General features: G+C 41.8%; 1 protein-coding gene across 2 annotated transcripts in view; it reads right to left on the bottom strand.

The window, feature by feature from the left end:
* LOC308387239 (rho GTPase-activating protein 7) overlaps positions 1 to 12,041 on the bottom strand; it is a 39,716-nt gene extending 27,675 nt beyond the window's left edge. For both annotated transcript variants that reach the window (XM_080867172.1, XM_080867173.1), the window contains exon 1: positions 11,825 to 12,041. In XM_080867172.1, the coding sequence (XP_080723298.1) occupies positions 11,825 to 11,837 (13 nt within the window). In that variant the 5' untranslated portion in view covers positions 11,838 to 12,041. The remainder of the gene's footprint in view (positions 1 to 11,824) is intronic.
* Between the last annotated feature and the right edge of the window lie 6,953 nt (positions 12,042 to 18,994).

Genomic DNA, 18,994 nt, shown 5'->3' with positions numbered 1-18,994 from the left:
AATTTCAGCTGCCGTCCGGTATTTGTGTGGAAAACTGTGATTGGAAGCATGGAATACGTTTAGTTGATCCAGGATGTTTACAACAAGCAGCGACAGAAACCATTTTGTCAGTCTGCTTGTGCGGCTCAGGAGGAGGATTTGGATTTCTCAAAATATTTGTCCACCACAACTCCCCCTGAAACGTTAAACCTGCTCTCTCTCCACGCAGAAGAGGCCCGTCGCAGTTAGCAGTCAGAATACTGCCAAGGGCATTTCTTGTTTTCATATTCAGACAGCATGAAATATGGCCGACATTAGTCTTCACTAAAGAACAAACAGGAGCCGTTTGGCCATGACGGATTCGTTCTTCTAACACTTCTTGTCTGCTGGTTGGGTTTTTTTTACTGCCTACTTATTCACTTCAGCTGACATGAAGAAAAGGCATCTAATTCTCATTTTACTATATGTGACTTTTCAAAACTTTGACTAAAATTTGCTTGACAGCAGGATGGAAACTTGGCTTATGATGTGGTCTCCCTCCCCCCCGGTCAGAGGAACAGCAGATGGTCCCGATATGAAAACACAGGCGGATATTAAACCTTCAGAATGACAGAAGGGGGAGACAGAATGAAAGGAACAGGCTGAATGGTAAAATGTAGTCAAATTAGCATGTTTATGTTGACCCTGACGTAACGGGATAGTAAGATGCTGAGCCCGTTTTCTGGCGTCTTGATGGAGATGTGACATTCAAGACAGGAAAGGAATCAAGTGCTTGTCAAGCGGCTGTCTGACATCTACAGCAGGAGCTGTAAATCCAGGGATATGTGGAGCTACCAGAGCTCCGAACTGCTTTTTCTCTCACTCCAACCATTACAGCACAGAAGAAAAAAAATCACAGCCTGTCACTTTGCAACCTCTGGGCTCACAAGATTAAAGAAGTTGTCATTTAAACCAGTTTCCCACTTTAAAGAGGTTCTTATTGCCTACTTAAAGGCTACAGGGGCTCACAGCTCCTGCAGGAAATGTTTGAGGTTACAGCCTTAGTGGGAAAAAACGTACAATTGTTATTATTGTAATTATCTAACAGTTTAACTGAAATCACAGAGGGACAGACGCTGCACTAAAGGTGGGATTTCTGTCAGTAAGCAGCACTGTAAACAGCTGTGGAAGTGCAGGTTAACAGGAATTTGGAGGCAAAACCGAGAACTTTCAGGAACTGTTGCTTGTTGGGCCTGTAAATCACTGGTAACTGTTAGGGGTAGTGGAAATAACAGAGGTCAGTCGACTTTGAATTAAAGGCTGAATTCCTATGATTTATTGTGTGCTGCAGTGTAGTTAGATGTTTGAACTGTGCTTTGAAACTTAGAGACTCTAAAAGGCAGCAGCCCATAAAAGGCTATTTTGCTACTGATGTCTTAGAGGTGATAAAATAAGGAAAAGCTTGTTCAGTTCTGGCAAAGAGACAATTAGCAGTTTTTCTACGTGGAGAGAGAAAGCTCTAATGTACTGATTCAGTTTTCTGTCTTCCATACCATTTCCACCACACTTGGTCTGTATGTCTATATGTGCTGTGAAAATGCACGAATATCATTATGATGACAGAATAGAGGTCATCCATATGACTGGATGGGAAATGGATATGTCATGCACACATTGCTCAAGAGTTATCCGCCATATTGGATGATGGTGATACAACCATTGGTTGCTTGGGTAAAATGTGTATTCCCCGGCTGGTTGTCATTGGTTGCTGGAAATTGGTGACATTTGCTGAGTAAAATCAGAATCAAAGACGTTTGCTGCACTAAAAACCTCTTAGCAATCATGCTTTGGTTGCTAGCAGGTTGCCACAGTTGGCTGTAGAGTTTATCTCTGTCTGCAAATACTCGCTAAAGTCAAAGTTTCACCTTTGTGCTGCAGCTAACATGTTTTAAAGGGCAAACATTTTACATTCAGGGAAAAGTGTCTTTATTTTTTGGTTTGCTTTGCAATTTTCAGGTTTCACTACAGCTCAGAGAATAGCTGCAAGAATATGCTAGCAACCAAAACAATGCCAACTAGCTGGGAAATACACATTCCTCCATCCTGAGCTGTGGTTGCCAGATGGTTGCAGATCAGTCTCTAGGCCTGTGTGACTGGCACCATGTTCACTTGACCCTACACTGAGAACAGTGATTTTCACATGTTACATGGTGAGTGGTCACATGTCTGCAACACCTCAAAGGGACCAGAAATGTTTTTGGAACCACAGATATCGCCATCTGGTGGCCTTCAGACAGAATGCTTATGTGATCATAAACTGCTGATTTAAACAGGAAGTCCTTCCCGTCTCATACCACAGCATGCATGTTTATTTGTTAGATTTTTCTTATTAAGCTAATCATTAAGCATTTTATCTCAGTTTTGATTGGAGCTGCTTCTTTGGTGTTTGTTCATGTTTTGGCTGCCGTCACGCACTAAATAAAGTACGTCTCATCTCTAGCTAAATTAGAATAACATGCAGTGTTATTCTAATTCATGTATCAGTGATATTACCGAGCGCACTTTTAACATTCATGATTTCCGTCAGTGATTCAAAGAACACATCCCAGCGCCTTCTAGCACCAGAGGAGCTGTGGGTGGAAGAATAGACCCGACTCATTTCTGACCTGATTTTCACATGAATTATGAGTCCAGTGAAGAACGACACATTCCACACCTGTCAAGAAGCAACAATGTATTTTAAACTGGTCTCGCAGGTTTGATGAAAGACCCCGGTCCCCACTCTACTCGGCTCTGTATTTACGTAAGCGATGGTATCTGCTGCGCTCCTGTTTGAGTAGCAGGCAGAGGCCTCTTCCCTTTCCAAATGACTTTGTCTCAGAGGAAGTTGTGATTTGGCTCCTCTGGGCCCTGATAAGATTGGAGTGTCTGATTAGGATGACTCCGCCTGGCTTGCGGCAGGAAACCGGACAGTGTATGTGTGGCGGCAGAGAGGAACTATGCACGGTGAGGTTACGTGCTCGGTGGACCGTTTGTGTTTGGGTGTTTACACTTGTCTCGACACTAAAGCTTTGACCTGGAACAAACAGAATCACTGCTCACCAGAAAAAAGGCTGATCTGGGGTTTAGAGATTTTACTATCAGGTCACCTCACTGCGTCAGACTCCAACTGAAAATGTGCATAATGAAGATTTAGACTTAAGGTCTAGTAGCGGACATCAAATTTCAGATTTATATATGATAATAAAGTTAACAACACTCGTTGAACTGCTTTAAAAAGTTTATGAAAGTACATGGCTGTAGGTTTTGTGTGGACGCACTGTTGTTATCACATTTTGAGCAGCAGATGCTTAATTTCATCCATAAGTTTTCTTTAGTTTTTCATTTATGTAAAGGAAAAGACAAAAATCAGGCAGCAGATGGAAATTTAGGGTACGTTCGGAACAATGACCGTCCTCAACTTTTCTGTTGTTATCCAGACTGAACCACCACACATCGGCAGGATTTACTCCTGTGAGTCAGTTTATCGAGTTCACATTTCGTCCACATCAGGCGGGTTTTGTGCATTTTGTTCGGGGCAGTAACATGTTTGTGTAAACAGAAACAGGAAATTAAATTAAGTTTCTGTAAGATTTCTGCTCACGTTCAGAACTTTCTGCATGTTAAAAGTTACACGTGTGTGTTTTGCCGTGGCTTTCTGGAAACAAGTGGGAAAGGTAACATCACCGTAGGAAAAGGTAATTGGGTAACATTTGTTCTTAAAAACAGGCCATTCCTTTAACAAAAAAGACAAATATGACTTTAATTTGAAGGACTACGTGACTGTTATTTATATTTTGAGAGGAAAAACTACTCAGTTGATTATAATCTGTAACAAATCTGGATATAATGTGTTATATAAACTATGACAGCCAACTAACTGCATATAAAACAAGTAGCATTTACTCCATCTCTGCTTCTAACTTGCCGTGTTTGCTATGCAGTCGTTTGTGTTTTTGATCAAATCTGCAAAAGCCAGATATTCTCAGCTTTCTCTCACACTCAGATCACGAGCAGCTCCCGTCCTTCAGACGTCCAATATCCAACCGATATTTGAAGGCAGTGGTTTTTACACCTCACTGAATGTCTGCGTGACTGGTCCATGTTCTGTTTGCCGTTCAGGGAGTGCTCGGGAGCGTCTCCAGGGCTACAGAGGCGTGGTTGGAGATCAGAGGTATGTCAGCTGCCTGTCAAAACGGCACGCCATGCTTCCGTACTCCTCCTCGCTCCTTCTCTGCGGTATTCTCCTGTCAGTTCGGTCAGCTTTGCAAAAGGAGTCAGCTTTGCAAAGTTTAAGACGCCCGCGGTCATGACGGGCCACAGGGGCAAATACCAAAACTCACCAAATCAGAAATGCAGCTTTAGACCAATAACAGTAAAAATATACACGAGTGATTTTTTGCACTGACAGGACTGAGAGTCCAGTAACGGCATTTTATCTACACTGCATGTTGGCTGCTCTGTGGACTCTGTAAGAAAACTAAACTTATGACACTTTAGTACAGAACATGCCAAGTACTCACAAATAAACTCCCAGATTTTACAAAAAGTGAATTTAATTGAAGCTGAAGAGATTTGTTCCTGCAAACAGTAATAATGAGCCAATTTGTGGGTTCTGAAAGGACGTTCTCCTCTTTGACCCACAGTATGAACAAAAATCAGATTTACAAGCTTACAAATATGTGAAAACATTTGTGTAAAGACTTCATTACACTGAAGTCCTTAGAAATAGCTGTTTAAAAGTGTTCAGGAAGCAGTGACCCTGAGTTCATGGCATCTTCCAATAAATACAAGCTCCCATTCATTAACCCTCCTCAGTGGTACACTTACAGAAACTTCTAGGTGTCCTGGATAAAACTGATGCTGGTGTACAAACGTAAACATCAAACTATTCGTTTGTAGTCTTTATTTTGCTGCATGATATAATTACTTTCACATTTCAGTAATTTCAAGTATTTAGTGAGTTTTACAGCTATCAAATCTTTCTCCTTCCTGGAAAACACTTACTAGGTGCACATTTCATCTGCTCTTTAATGCACATATCTAATCAATAAATCCAGGTCACATTCATACGGGTCTAAAACAGTAAGTAATGCCAGCACAGAGCTGATTGAGCAGCTTGTTATGATGTTAAATTCAGGGTAACATCTTTTTAATTCTAAATTACTTGATATTATCCTGAATTATATCAAGTATCTTAATATGTTATGTTGTTAAACTCTGATTCATTGATATTCTGAAATGTCTTTTATAGCAAATAATTGGTAATAATAGTAATTCAACATCTGTGTGAGAACTCTGGACAGTTTAAACATCTGCAGGCTAAAACTGGTAGTTAGCAGTTTTGTAGTAAACTTATATCTATGATGTAGGATACTGGATCTGTTAGAGCTCATCCTCAGTCATTGCTGTATTAGTTCGTACCTGATAGGTAGTGATGGCTGCATCTGTTATTTCGATCAAGCAACCTACTGAGTTTAAAGACTCAGTAGAAAATATTCAAATAAGACTGCTGGGCGAAGTGGAACAATGAGTGTCCGATGTTGAAGATGTAAATGCTCGGGTGGAGAAATGTGCGGAGAAGTGTGACAAGAAATTGGTAACATTCTGGGCATGGGTGGAGGATTTGGAGAACTGGAGCCAGAGGACTAATGTGAGAATGGTGGGGCTGAAAGAAGGCAAAGAAGAAAGAAGGTACATGGCTCAGGAGGTGGAGTGAATAATTTCTCAGGAACTCGGCATTATGGGTAGTGAGTTCAAAGTGGGACACACTCAATTGCTCACTGGCCCCTAAACCAGAACATAGGTGAAGAGCAAGTAGGCTTCGTTAAGTTCAGGCCTGCGGTAGACAACATGAGGCTGCTTACTCATCTAATACACATGAATCACTCTTAATTCAATCCCTGTAGCAGCATACGACTTCATTTTGTTAAAGATTTCATTTGGGACAAGAAGAAAACTAGAATTAGCATGAAGAAAACGGGGGTGTGGCCCTCCCCCAATTTAAGGTTATATAGTCTTGCATTTGAAGAATCATTACATTAGCTTAATGGATTATAAGCTATATTGCCTAACCAAAAGAAATTACTCAAAGTTTCTTTTTTGGTCAAAATAGGTTTCTGGTTGTTAAGTGATGACGTACGAACCCTGCTTCTAGGTACAAACTGCACTGTGTTCATTAAGGCGGTTGTCTTTTTAACGTGTTTTATGCTATGTATCTTGTTCTATTTAATTTTAACAAGCCCTAAAAAAATAGTCAGTGATCGTTGTGGCCTCTCTGGGTTTTTATTATCAGTCGTCTCATGGTTTGCCAGACACCAAATATTTGAACGGTTCAGAAAAGAAACGCTCTGAGGCTAACTAAGATTTGTGCACATGAAGCTGAGGATCAGGAGTTTTTCACAGCGAGTCATCCAGACAATGCAGCAGTGTGCTAATGACTAACCTCATGCTGGGGATGGATCATCTGCTCAGCAGGGACTCTTACATTAACTTTTATTGAGGGGAAAAAGTTAGTGTTCATCCACCAGCTTCACTGTGCTAATGTGTTTATATTATGCTAACCATAGCTTTGTAGCTAGCCAGCACGTAGCACACCATTCAGTGTTGGTCAAGTTACTTGAAAAAGGTAATCAGTAACTAATTACTTCCCCCAAAGGTAATCCCGTTACTTTACTGATTACTTATTTTCAAAAGTAATTAGCTACTTAGTTACTTTAAAAAAACATGATTTACAACCTGAATAGGTAATAAAGCGATAGATCTTTCAGCCCAGTTCTACTTTTTCTGCATACTCCATCATATAAAATGTAATCAAATGAAAAGGTCTCTTTTTAAAACTTGTTTTATTAGTTTTAATTAGTTTTAATCTTTTAACTAGTGGGTAAGAACACCTCTTCCACCCTTGTGGTCAACACCGGTGCCCCTCAGGGGTGTGTTCTGAGCCCTCTGCTATACACTCTCTTCACCCATGACTGTATTTCCTCCTGCGCGTCCAATCTCATTGTTAAGTTTGCAGATGACACTACAGTGCTCGGACTTATATCCAACAATGATGAGACAAACTATAGGACAGAGGTGCAACAACTAGAGTCATGGTGCCACGACAATAACTTGGTCTTAAACACCAAAAAGACCAAGGAGATCATTGTAGATTTCCGGAAGAGGGGTCATAACAACCATCTGCCTCTCTTCATTGGCAGTGAGGCGGTGGAGAGGGTGAGCAGTTTTAAATTCTTGGGGGTAACTGTGACCGAGGACCTGTCCTGGGGCAACCATATCACCTCAGTTGCACGGAAGGCCCAACAGCGCCTCTACTACCTGAGGAGACTGCGGAGCACACACATTCCCAGATCTCTGATGTTGAACTTCTACAACTGTGCCATCAGCAGCATTCTGACATGGATTTCTAGTGTGGTTCCCCAGCTGCACCAAGGCCGATCAGCAAGCACTCCAGCGGGTGGTGAAAGAAGCTGGCAGAATTATTGGAACAAGTCTGCCAGAGATCAGTAATATCTTCCCCACTCGCTGTCTGAGGAGGGTGCACAGTATCCTGCGGGACCAACATCACCCTGCGCGCCACCTTTTCCATCTGCTGCCCTCAGGGAGAAGGTACAGGTCTATACAGGCCAGAACATCCAGACTGGCCAACAGCCTGTATCCACAGGCTGTGAGGCTCCTGAACTCTCTGCCCCCCTCTCACGGACAATAACCATATCCAACTTCTTAATAGCAATGAACTGGTCTGCATTGGTGCATCATATCTTTATTCTCTTCCCCCTCCTGCCCCCCCCCCCCCTCTTTCTTAAATAGATAACTATCATATCTGATATCATATCTCACAGTACAATAATATTGAATGGGTTGCATTGTTGTATTTTGTCATATTTCTCAGGTCTTTGTCTGAATTTCTACGAACATTATTGCTAAGGATTGTCTTATTGCATTGGAGTCACACTGGGTTAAATATGTACACTTGGGTTTTAAGGGGTATTTATTATTTTCTTCTTTTTTTTGGGTTGTATGGAAGCCCCAAACGCAATTTCATTGTTCTTGACAATGACAATAAATAAATAAATACTAAATAACTTTATGCGTCAAGCAAAAATTAAATTATATGCACCATTCTCTGACTGGAAGAAATTTGTTTAACATTTAAAGTCTAAGGAGCTTGGAAAGAAAAGCGTCTGGACTTCTTTAAGTTGCTTGAAGACGTTTTGGGTGAGCTCACCCGAAACCCTGGCTGATTGAGACCCACACCTGTTTTCACACCTTGGCTCATGTGATTAGGTAGAGGATCATCAGGGGGTCCTTTGTCCCTCTTTGGGGGGAAACTCCCACTGGGTTTAAATCTGGAACTCTCCACCATTTGACCTTAGAACTGAAGAAGCTTCTCGGATGAGAGGTGAAACGTCTTCAAGCAACTTAAAGAAGTCCAGCAGTTTCTCCGTGAATGTCACATTCCCGTGGCAGCGTACTGTCGGTGCTCACTCAGAGTTTAGGGATTTTTTGCTGTAAAACGAAGTTTTCTTCCCACACAGTGAACAGTGGACGCTAATGTTTTTGTCACTTTTTACGGAATCAAACTCAAAGTAAGGTCAGTACTTCCACGCTTTAAACGCTGCACGCTCATACTCTCTCCTGCACTCGATATATGATCCACTGTTGATCTTCACACAGCTGTTGTCAAGAACGTCGCACTCGCTTACGTCACTGTCATGAGACACTCTTGCAAACGAAATCACAGTTTAGTAATGCAGTAACGCAGCGTGCTTACGGGAAGGTAACAGTAATCTAATTACTTTTTGCAATAGTAATCCCTTACTTTACTCGTTACTTGAAAAAAGTAATCGGATTACACGTTACTGCCCATCTCTGACACCATTATATACCAGCTAGCCCAACTTCAGTAACCCTACAAACGTTGCTGCTGTTTAGTTGTCTTTCTGTCTTAATTTATGCAGAGCTGTACGTTTTAGTAATCTCAGTCACAACGTGGTATATCATCTTAAGATGGAAACTAGCAAGCTAACTGCCTGCTAACTTCTAACTCTGTTAAACTTCACAAATCCTTTTAAATGCTTTTTTATGGCTGCCTGGATATTAAACTTGATTGTTATACCTGGTAGAGCAGCTACACTGACCATTCTAAGACTGACGAGGCAGATCTAGAGATGCATTATGTTAGCTAAAGGTAACACCTAAACATGAGAAACCTGGTTTACACTTTTTTTAAATCAAAAGATTCAATGAGATATGTTTGACTTAATTAGTGGAATGGCAACCATAAGTTTGGCACAAGAATATGAACTGTTTACTATGAAATGTTAAGAGTTCATTTCCCAACAGGTTCCCAACTGCATTTGCTTTGGCCTGCAACATGTCTCACCTCAGTATTGACTCTAAAACCTCAGTGAGTCCTGATACTTAATGAGCCACTTGTGCATTTAGGTAGGAACACCTATAGCTCATTAACTGTTAGGTGAAAAACAACACGTGTGAGGTCCTCGGTGAATCTTACTGCAGTTTTTAAAATAAATTATGGTTAAGTTGTCTTTGATGAAAAAAAGGTCAACTGATATATTATTATTATTTATGATATGAAACCTGCTGTACTTTGTTTTTATGAGGCTGTCTGGCATTTACAGATGAGTATCTGGAGAAGGAAATGGACCAGAATTAACTGCAGTTAGAAAAAGAGGAGAAACTCTCTCTTAACCTTTCCTGGGAAAAACTTTTATTTTTTTTCTATGTAAAGGAGGAAATGTGTGTTTGTTGAGGTTTTTGAAGACATTCAGGGAGGAATCGCTCTCAAAACAACTGCATTAGGTGGTGTAAGCTGCAGGTGTGTCAGATATTAGACTGCACTTTGTGACCTGTTGTGGCCTTTGGGTTTGTACTTTTTTATCTTTCACTTGCATTTACTGGTTAGACACTGAAAACTAAATGCTGAGGGATTTATATAAATCTTATAAAGTTTGTATCTGTCTTGTGTGAAACTTGCATGAAAAGCATACAAGAGTGAAAACAGATATAAGATCCCTTGAAAAATTATATAAATGAAACTTGAATGTTTTGGATACTTACTAAAACAATATATGAAAGTAATGAGAAAGTGGCCACTTTCATGAGTAAATCATATAAGCCTTATGATTCACTATATGAAGTAGGCCACTATTTCTTTTCCATATGGGTGTGGTTAGGTTTAGGCACTAAAATTACTTGAATAGGTAGTTTTGGTCAGGTTTAGGTAGTTTGTTAGAGACTCCTGGTTGGGTTTTGGTACGAACTCTGCTTGGCTATATGTAGAAAAGACTGTGGTTTGCATTAAATATACCTGTTCATCACACTAACCCTACTTACCTACTAAATGACAAGTTGGGAATAACAGACCTTGTGTGTAAATGAACCATGTGAGCACTAACCTTGGGCAAGAGAACAGGCAGGAATAACTGTCTAGTCTCATGATTTAAGCCACTGCCTCCTGTCTCCTTTCGTAGACTTTATTGCTCTGTCAAACAAGACCGTTTACTCTCAGCAAATAATACTACCACGGCTGGTTTGTACGCCAACAGATCCACACCCAAGGGCACCTTGTACATACCCCTGTGATGCCAGGAAACTCAAACAAAACAATGCTGGAAGTTCATCAACACCACTTACAGACAAACATTTCTGTGTGTGTGAACAAGGACAGTGCTGACAAATGAGTGAGAGATAAAATAATTATAAATTAAACTAAATAATTAAAATGATTAAAAAAACACCATAAATAAAATCACTGGTTATGCCGAGTCAAAAGTCCAGAAGCCACAAACGCTTTATTCACGATAATCAACAAAAAGATGAATTAAAATGTCGGAACTAGAGAGCTAAAGCAACTCACTGAACAATGAAGCGCATATACGAAGCTGCACTCTTATTCGCCAGGAGGCGCCACAGCGGCAGCGAAGCATCGTCGGGCAGATTCTTTTACTCCGGATGCCTTCCTGACACAACCCCAAAGGGAGTCTCCTCCTGGGATCAAACTGAGGACGCTTCGGCTGTTTGGCGCGTGTGGAGCCACAGTGAACCGCATATATACAGAACCTCTGTTCAAATCACTTTACAAGTTGAACTTGGACAAAAGGCACCAGGAATTGAACCAATAACCTCCAAACAGCATCCCGATTGCTCCCGCTACGCCACAGTTCAAACAGGTTCTTCCTCACATTAACACAAAATTACTGACATTAAAAACATGGTGAGAAAGAAACCAAGGGTCCAAAAGGAAAACACAGGTATGAAGTGCCATGTTTCAGAATAAAAGCCTCAGCTTTGAAATTCTTTACACTGAGTCTACATACAGGAGTGCCTTCGCCGCACTTTAATGTGTTTTCAGAGTAAAATGTCTGAATATGTGTACGGTGGTTTTCTTCAGCAGGTGGAAAGTTCTCTCCAGCGGATCACATTTCAAAAGTAACCCACGCACATTCAGAGTGAATCCCACGCTCTTCCTGCCAGTAAAACGAGCTTTTATATCACCAGAGTTCAAAAGCTCACTTGTGATGTTTTCAGGCCCACGGCCTTCAAACAACAAAGAAGTTTTAGTCAGCGCTGGAGTTCTTTAAATTCTTCTTCTGCCTCAAGAATCAACATATTTACGTCTCATCTGAAGTCACTCAACAAACAAACCTTTGAAAAAGTTTTTATGTCTCGCTAAACTCATCTCCAAATCACCTCCTTTGAGTAACGCCATCAGAGAGAAACAGCATTAGGAGGCCGATCTCATTACCTCCCATCCTGTCGTGTAACACAACATTTAGGCTTGAGCTGAACTCATACTCACTTGTGATCAACATGCTGTTTGAGGTGTGAGGACTGTGAGCAGAGGAAACTTCAGCAGGCCTCCATGTCACCCCTGACAGCTGAACCGGACAAACACATGAGCTTCATAAAGAATTAAATCCAGAGCCATATATCCAGCGTGGGAACGGAGCTGTGAAGTCCAGTTATGCTGGTCGTGTCGGGCACCGTGTTAATGAAGTCATTGTTGAAGTTTTCCCCTTTTCCTCTACCACTCCCCTTCCCTTCCCATGCCTTGGACCAGACCATCTGAACACCACAGACAGGGGGGGGGGGGGTATCCTAAAAATAACCAGAGGGAAGACTTGAGCAGACACGAGAGCGCCTGCTGGAGGAGCCGCTTTGAGTTTGAAGGGTGAGTTTGGGAGATAAAATCTGTACAGATGTTGAAGGTCCCCCCAAGAAGGAAATATTGGATTGTAGAGCGACCTGGCTGCACCCAGGCAGGTCGGTGATTATTATTCCCCCCGTGTTAAATACTATAAAACAGAAAATCCAGTTTGCCTGAAAAGAGGCCTAATCAATAATCTCCTCCGCTCGAGGCTGCTATCACAACCGTCAGACGGTGAAATTACAGACAGAGAAATGAGTGAAGAAATGAACTTTCCTTCTCTCTGAGATCCAGTGCTTTCCACCAGCTCCAGTCTCCGACCTTAACCGATTACTGGTGCTGCAAAAGAACAGCTTTGGATGAAATGGAAGACAGATATGTGACTGAGCCAGTGACTCAATGCGGGAAGGATAAAGTCCTTGCCGTGCCCTAATAGTCTGTAGTTCTTCAAGGTTTCATCTCGGCTCGGTCCAAGGTATACCATTAGCGTTAATGGGCTTCCATTTAACGCATAGGTGTTTGATTATGGGCTTTTAAATGTGAATAACTCCCTCAGAGAAGAGGAGAGGAGAGCGGTTCGCGGCACTCGCATCATTAATTCACAAGTGGAGGAGGAGGAAGTGGGAGTATGTAAACAACTGATGGACTTTTCCCAGTGTGTGGAGGTGCAGAGGGAAGAGGAGTGGAAACAAGGCCCGATAAGATGCTTTAAAACCGACCCAGAGATTTTAGAGATGAGGTCATATTTCGGTCCATGTCACCACTTAAACTGGCCTAATTCACACTGATTAATTAGGGTGTGTGTGTGTGTGTGTGTGTGTGTGTGTGTGTGTGTGTGTGTGTGTGTGTGTGAGAGACAGCAGCTGCTGTGAACAGACTGAGCAGCAGGCTTACATTCAATCACTTCTATTGCCTCCTTAATATTTACTCTGATATTTTACAACATCTGGGATTTATGGAGACATCTGGGATGGTGATCCCAGAGGTGTACATACGCTGGACAGAGGAACGTGGGGCTGATCAAAAAAAGGAAGTAAGGATCTGATTAAAGTTTGATTTACAAAATTAAAGTCATAAAATTATATCTGAATATTCTATCAGTCATAAAAATATATTAAAAAAAAAATCTAAACTTTCAGTGAGTATTTCCCATCTTGAAATATAGATTCTCCTTTTCTTCTTACTGTTGGCCTTTGAGTCAGCATCGTGAGTCTGTAACTTTAGCCGTGGTGCTTTTTTGGAGCCAGAGGTCACGAGGGTGGAGTGCTAATAGTCAGCTAACTATAGTAAGCTTGGTTAGCCAGGATACTTTACTATAAGTCAGCTCGGGTCTAAGGGTTGGTGACTAAATGTACCAGTGTATTTTTATTTGATTCAATATGCACCAAAACGCACCAAGAGCTGAAACAAGACGGAGTAATGGGAGAATCAGGCGGTAAGCTTGTTTATTTCTGCTGTCTGACCGACTCACTGCTGGAGCCTCTAGTGGACATTAGAGAAACTGCAGGTTTCTGTGAGCTCTGTGAGGCCTAATCAACAACGTGTCAACAATTGTTGCTCAGCAGCAACAAAAAGCCTGAAAGAAAACAGAAGTAGATGATCTCAGAATTATGTCTATGGTTTAGAAAAACCAGTTCTCAGCATGTGGAGGAGGTCTCAATGTGAAAGTCTGCGATCAAGAGACGCCATCGTGAGTGTAAATACAGAAGGTTTGGAACACGGTGCAAACCTTCTGCCTCTGTGCTGTGTACAAACTCAGACGAGGCTGTGTTTCCTCTTTCTAAACATGAGCCTCACAGGCGTCAGAGGAGGAAGAGTCCAACAATACCTCCAGCGGATGGGAGGTTTTCAGTGTGAGGACAATCCTCACGTGTCCTATGTGTGTTTTTGGTGTTTGAGGGAGGCGGCATCAGCATGTGAGGCTGTGTTTATTGCTTCTGGGGTGTGTATGGCTTTGGGTTTACTTTGTGTGCTCCTGAGTGTGCGCAGTTTCATCGGAGTCCCGCCGTGGAGGCTTCGCTTCTGGTATTTCCGATGCAGCAGGACAGGAAGCAAGCCGCTGTCGTGAACTGTGGCCTCCTCCTCTGAGCGATGCACTCTGAACCTGACACTGCGTTTCTGACATTTGCCTGACCGTGTATATCCGCTGCACAACATTAAGCGCCAAAGAGATTATTAACCATCAAAATGAGTGATGGAGTTTCAGTTTCTTTCTGCATCTGGTGAGATGTGCTAAAAGAAATGCCTGGGCCACCTTAAATGTGTGTCCTGCATTCACTGCAAACCACTGGAGGAGCACAGGTGTTTTTGCCCTGGTCTCTGTCTCTGCTGCTGACTTTATGAAGCCTTATCCACTGCAGTGGACCAAAACAATGTCAGATAACTTCGTTAAACATGCTTCAGATCACATCAAAACCACACGTACAGTTCCACTACACAACCACGTATGATTATAATCACAGTAAACGCACGTCTGTCTCCATCCAACTGAAGTACCAGTGTGAATGCGAGCATCTGTCCTGCTAAGCTTAAATCCTGGTTTCTTCTTCTTTGGTGGAGGTAAACACTCTGTTTGACTTGGCAGGAGTACATCCAACCTCAAACATGGTCAATTTATTAGGAATCTGATTAAAGCTGCTCTTCATTAGCGCTTACGAGCCATCTGAGAGTGTGAAGTAATGGGCCGTCCACACAATGAAAAAAATAGTCTGGCAGTACACATAGCAGAGTTTTTGTGTCCCTGCTTGCCTGTTATGTTTAAATTCTGCTGCTTTATTTGTGCAAATGATCCTCATCTGGATACAGATTTGCTGCGAGTAAATTAGCTTCATTTGTGCATCCTTTTGGTTTTATATCAGCTGTTTAGTATCTTTGGAGAGTGACTGATTGAGAATGCCATACATATGAATTTATCTGCAAAGGAGAAATAAAATAATAGAAATGGATACAAATAGAAACAGAATCTACAATTTAATTTAGCATGAATGCTAAAGATTCAGAGATGTTTCCAGAAGGTTTTGTGTAAAGTGGTCTGTAGCTGCTTCGCCTTTTTGTTCCAGCATGCACTCAAGATAACACTGTAGACTGTATATAGAAGATGGATGTAGCTATTGTGTCGTCACCTGTTGCTTAATAAAGTCCTGCTGTGAAGCCTCAAGCTATCATTGAGAGTGCAAAGGGCTCCGTTTCTTATTACACCCTGCAGCATCGACTTAACTTTCACCCTTTATAACCTTAACAAGAACCTTATTTTACAATATGGCCATAATGTGTCATTCAGTGTGACCTCAAACTAGCAAGACTATAAAATCACCAGGAACGTGTTTACTCAGGTCATAAATAAAGTGATAATTTTCCAAATTACCAAAATTCATTCATTCAATTTAGGCCCCTCTTCTGTGGAACCAGCTTCCACTTTGGATTCAGGAGACAGACACTATCTCTACTTTCAAGATTAGGCTTCAAACTTTCCTTTTTGCTAAAGCATATAGTTAGGGCTGGACCAGGTGACCCTGAATCCTCCCTTAGTTATGCTGCAATAGACGTAGGCTGCCGGGGGATTCCCATGATGCACTCATTGTGTATTAACAGACCTCTCTGCATTGAATCATATCTGTTATTAACCTCTGTCTCTCTTCCACAGCATGTCTTTATCCTGTCTTCCTTCTATCACCTCATCTGGTCGCAGCAGATGGCCCCGCCCCTCCTGAGCCTGGTTCTGCTGGAGGTTTCTTCCTTCCCACTGTCGCCAAACTGTTTGCTCATAGGGGCTCATATGATTGTTGGGTTTTTCTCTGTATCTATTATTGTAGGATCTACTGTACAATATAAGGCGCCTTGAGGCGACTGTTGTTGTGATTTGGCGCTGTATAAATAAAATTGAATTGAATTGAATATCAAACTGGAAACCAGAGGCCATTAGAATAAATTATACATGATCTACCTGGACATTTGTCCTTTTAGACATCCAATACAAAAATGTAACTATAGGTGTGTCATTTACAAAGTCAACAATCACCTTCATTAATGTAAATGCACAGTTTTTATACAAAGGTGCAAACCTCTGGTTACACTGCAGAACATGAAGGCCAGGTTAGACCGATGAAACCAGATGAAACAATAAAACAAGCAGCAGCTGCTGTAATGGACTGACAGATCATCTAAATGTCATTTCCATGGTTTCTAGACTTCAGGCAGTCATTGACTGGCCTCCCTACAGAATATAAGTTGGAAACACTTAGTATTAAATCCACATCCTTTCTTGCGTAACCTGTTGAGAATTTAAGAGGGAACCAGCTTTACCTAGGCAGTGTGTCAGTCAATTAATAGCATTAATAGCAAACTCACTGTAACTCATGTACAAACTCATGTACATGCAAAACTACCAAAAAACATGTTTCTGTTCAACAAATTATTGACCCAACTGTACCTGCAGTGAAGATGTTATTTAAAAAACGCCTAAGCCACAGAAGAGGAAGGACTGAATCTAATTAAAGTATTTCCTGATGCATATAGAGGTAAACTTAAAAGAAAACCAATACCTAGGATTTACCAAAGATGCAATCAGACAGAGACTGTCCAAATAAAGAAGATAGTGCTAGAATAAGAAGACTAGTTAAATGTATTGAGAGTGCAGCCCAAAACCTCAAGCTCAGGTCTATGAAGTGAAATCTCCTGGAAAAATCTATTAAAGGCTTTAATATCTCCAAACATAAAGCATGTGGGTTAACGTTGGTGCCGATCATGTTCGTGTTTTCTTTGGGGACTCTCCTGCTTGCTCTTGAAGTATTTCAGTGATATATTATTTGGGGGATGTGCAGATTTAACTCGAACTTCAGTAAGTCGAAGTCTGTCATCTGAATTGCCTTTACATAGTTTTGTGTCTGCATGCGGCCTTAAGCACAGTTAGCATTAACAAGGACTCCAGCACATTTTAGATTAGGAGGAAAATACCAGAAACACAAAAGAAGAGAGTGAAGTGTGGTGGCCATTACAGACGAAAGCTGTTTTGTTACCAAATGCCCATTCAGCTCCCTCTCCACAATGTGGTTGATATAACAAGCAGAAATGGCCGTTTGGGGATTTACTTGATGGATTGCTTTTCTTCTTGCCATCTTGTTATCGTCTTCTAGAGCTCATCCGTATTTCCATGCTAAAACCCAAACATTATCATGCTGTCAGCCGCCGTTTCTTTTTGATGAATTCTCAGCCGGCTGCACCTGTTTGGACGTAAAGCTGGGATCTGAAGCATCCTGCGTGCCCGGGGAAACTCAACAGCGGGACTAAAAAGTTGTACCATGAAGTGTAATTGTTGCTAGGAAATGCATACAAAAACTGGCTGTGAAGTTCAGCAGTGCAACAGGCCCCTTTATCCCATGTGGACGCCCCACGGCTGACCTTTCCAACTTTATTTGTTGTCACGCTGCTATAAATAAAGTGTTCTCTGTTGTTTTGTTCTGGCCGGTGGAAGAAAAGCCCGGGGACACTGCCAAGGGTCAGCAGAGCCCCTGGCACCATGTGCAGGGATGTTATTACCAGCCTTTCAGTGAGGATATTGTTCCAAAATTCCTCTAAACACCAAGTGTGGCAGTTGGCTCCGGCTGGCACCATGTTTGACATCTTCCTCTGACAAAAGTCCAAGTTTGGAGACTTGTCAGGGCAAAGATGCTAAGCACGAAGCCACAGTGGGCAGTTTGTGTTCCCAAAAACAGAAGATTAGGAGGAAAAAGATAAAAAAAAAGTGTGGGTTCTTTATTCCATCCAACAAATTTCTACTTCTTCTTCCTGGCCACCACCGTCCAGGTCTTCCAGAGGAATACTGAGAAGTTCCTAAACCAGTATTTTAGTTGTCTCCTTCCCTCACCGAGCCGTCCAGGAGGCATCTTGGCGTTTTTAGATGAAGAGTAGTGGCTGAGCTCTCACCTGAGCCCAGATCGCCTTCATAAGAAGCTCATTTCTGCTGCTTGTATCCTCCATCTCCTCAATTTCTTCTGACACCAGGGTAGGAATATAGATCTGCCACTAAATGGACAGCATCACATTCACCCTCAGCTCCCTTTATCTTTCACATCAACTCTCCAACATGCATGTGGCTGCACAGTTCTGTTATCCGGGTGTCCTGAATAGGTAAAAAGTCGATATGACCTTGTTGATTTTGAGGCTAAAGGCCAAACGAGGACGCTGTTAAAGTGTAAGAGAGCAGGTATAGATTTGACAAGTGTGAAGTAGATTCAATAAGACACACACGCAACGATCAGTCAGGCAGAAACACTCATGTAGAAAATATAAGACTATTAACAAGAGTTCCTATAGATAAATGAGGGCTTGTTGTTGACTTCAGAGCCATGAATGGAAACTTGTGTCCGGTGAAGGTCACTGTTAGAGGTCTGAGTGTTCCCGTCAGGAAGTCCCACCCCAACAACAGCTTTACCAGCTCTGATGCCCAAAATCTGTCAGCACCTTCATCTGGAACGCAACACCTGAAAAAGACACCTAACCTTCAGTGTCACGGCCGAAACGGCATCCGATGGGGTTCACATCACAGGCGACTTTTATTATGAAAGCTACTGTGTCATCTGCTTTCTATAACATTAAATATTAACTGCATATTGAGTTTCACAATTTCAAACCAACAGGGCGAACAGAGCGTGGTGTTTCCACAAAAAATAAATAAAAGACATAAAAACGCTGCCGCAAAATTATGAATAATTCACGTGTTGAGGAAAAGACACTAAAATGGCAGAAGACAAAGTGCAGGGAATAGTGCCATCGGCTTCTGTAGAGCCCACCATGCAGCTCCAGAGAGAGGTGAGGCTGTAATTA

This window comes from Rhamphochromis sp. 'chilingali' (genome assembly GCF_963969265.1).
Source record: "Rhamphochromis sp. 'chilingali' genome assembly, chromosome: 19".
In the NCBI taxonomy this organism is placed as follows: Eukaryota; Metazoa; Chordata; class Actinopteri; order Cichliformes; family Cichlidae; genus Rhamphochromis; species Rhamphochromis sp. 'chilingali'.
The sequence above is the reverse complement of the archived record's forward strand: the minus strand, read 5'-3'. Positions and strand labels throughout refer to the sequence as shown.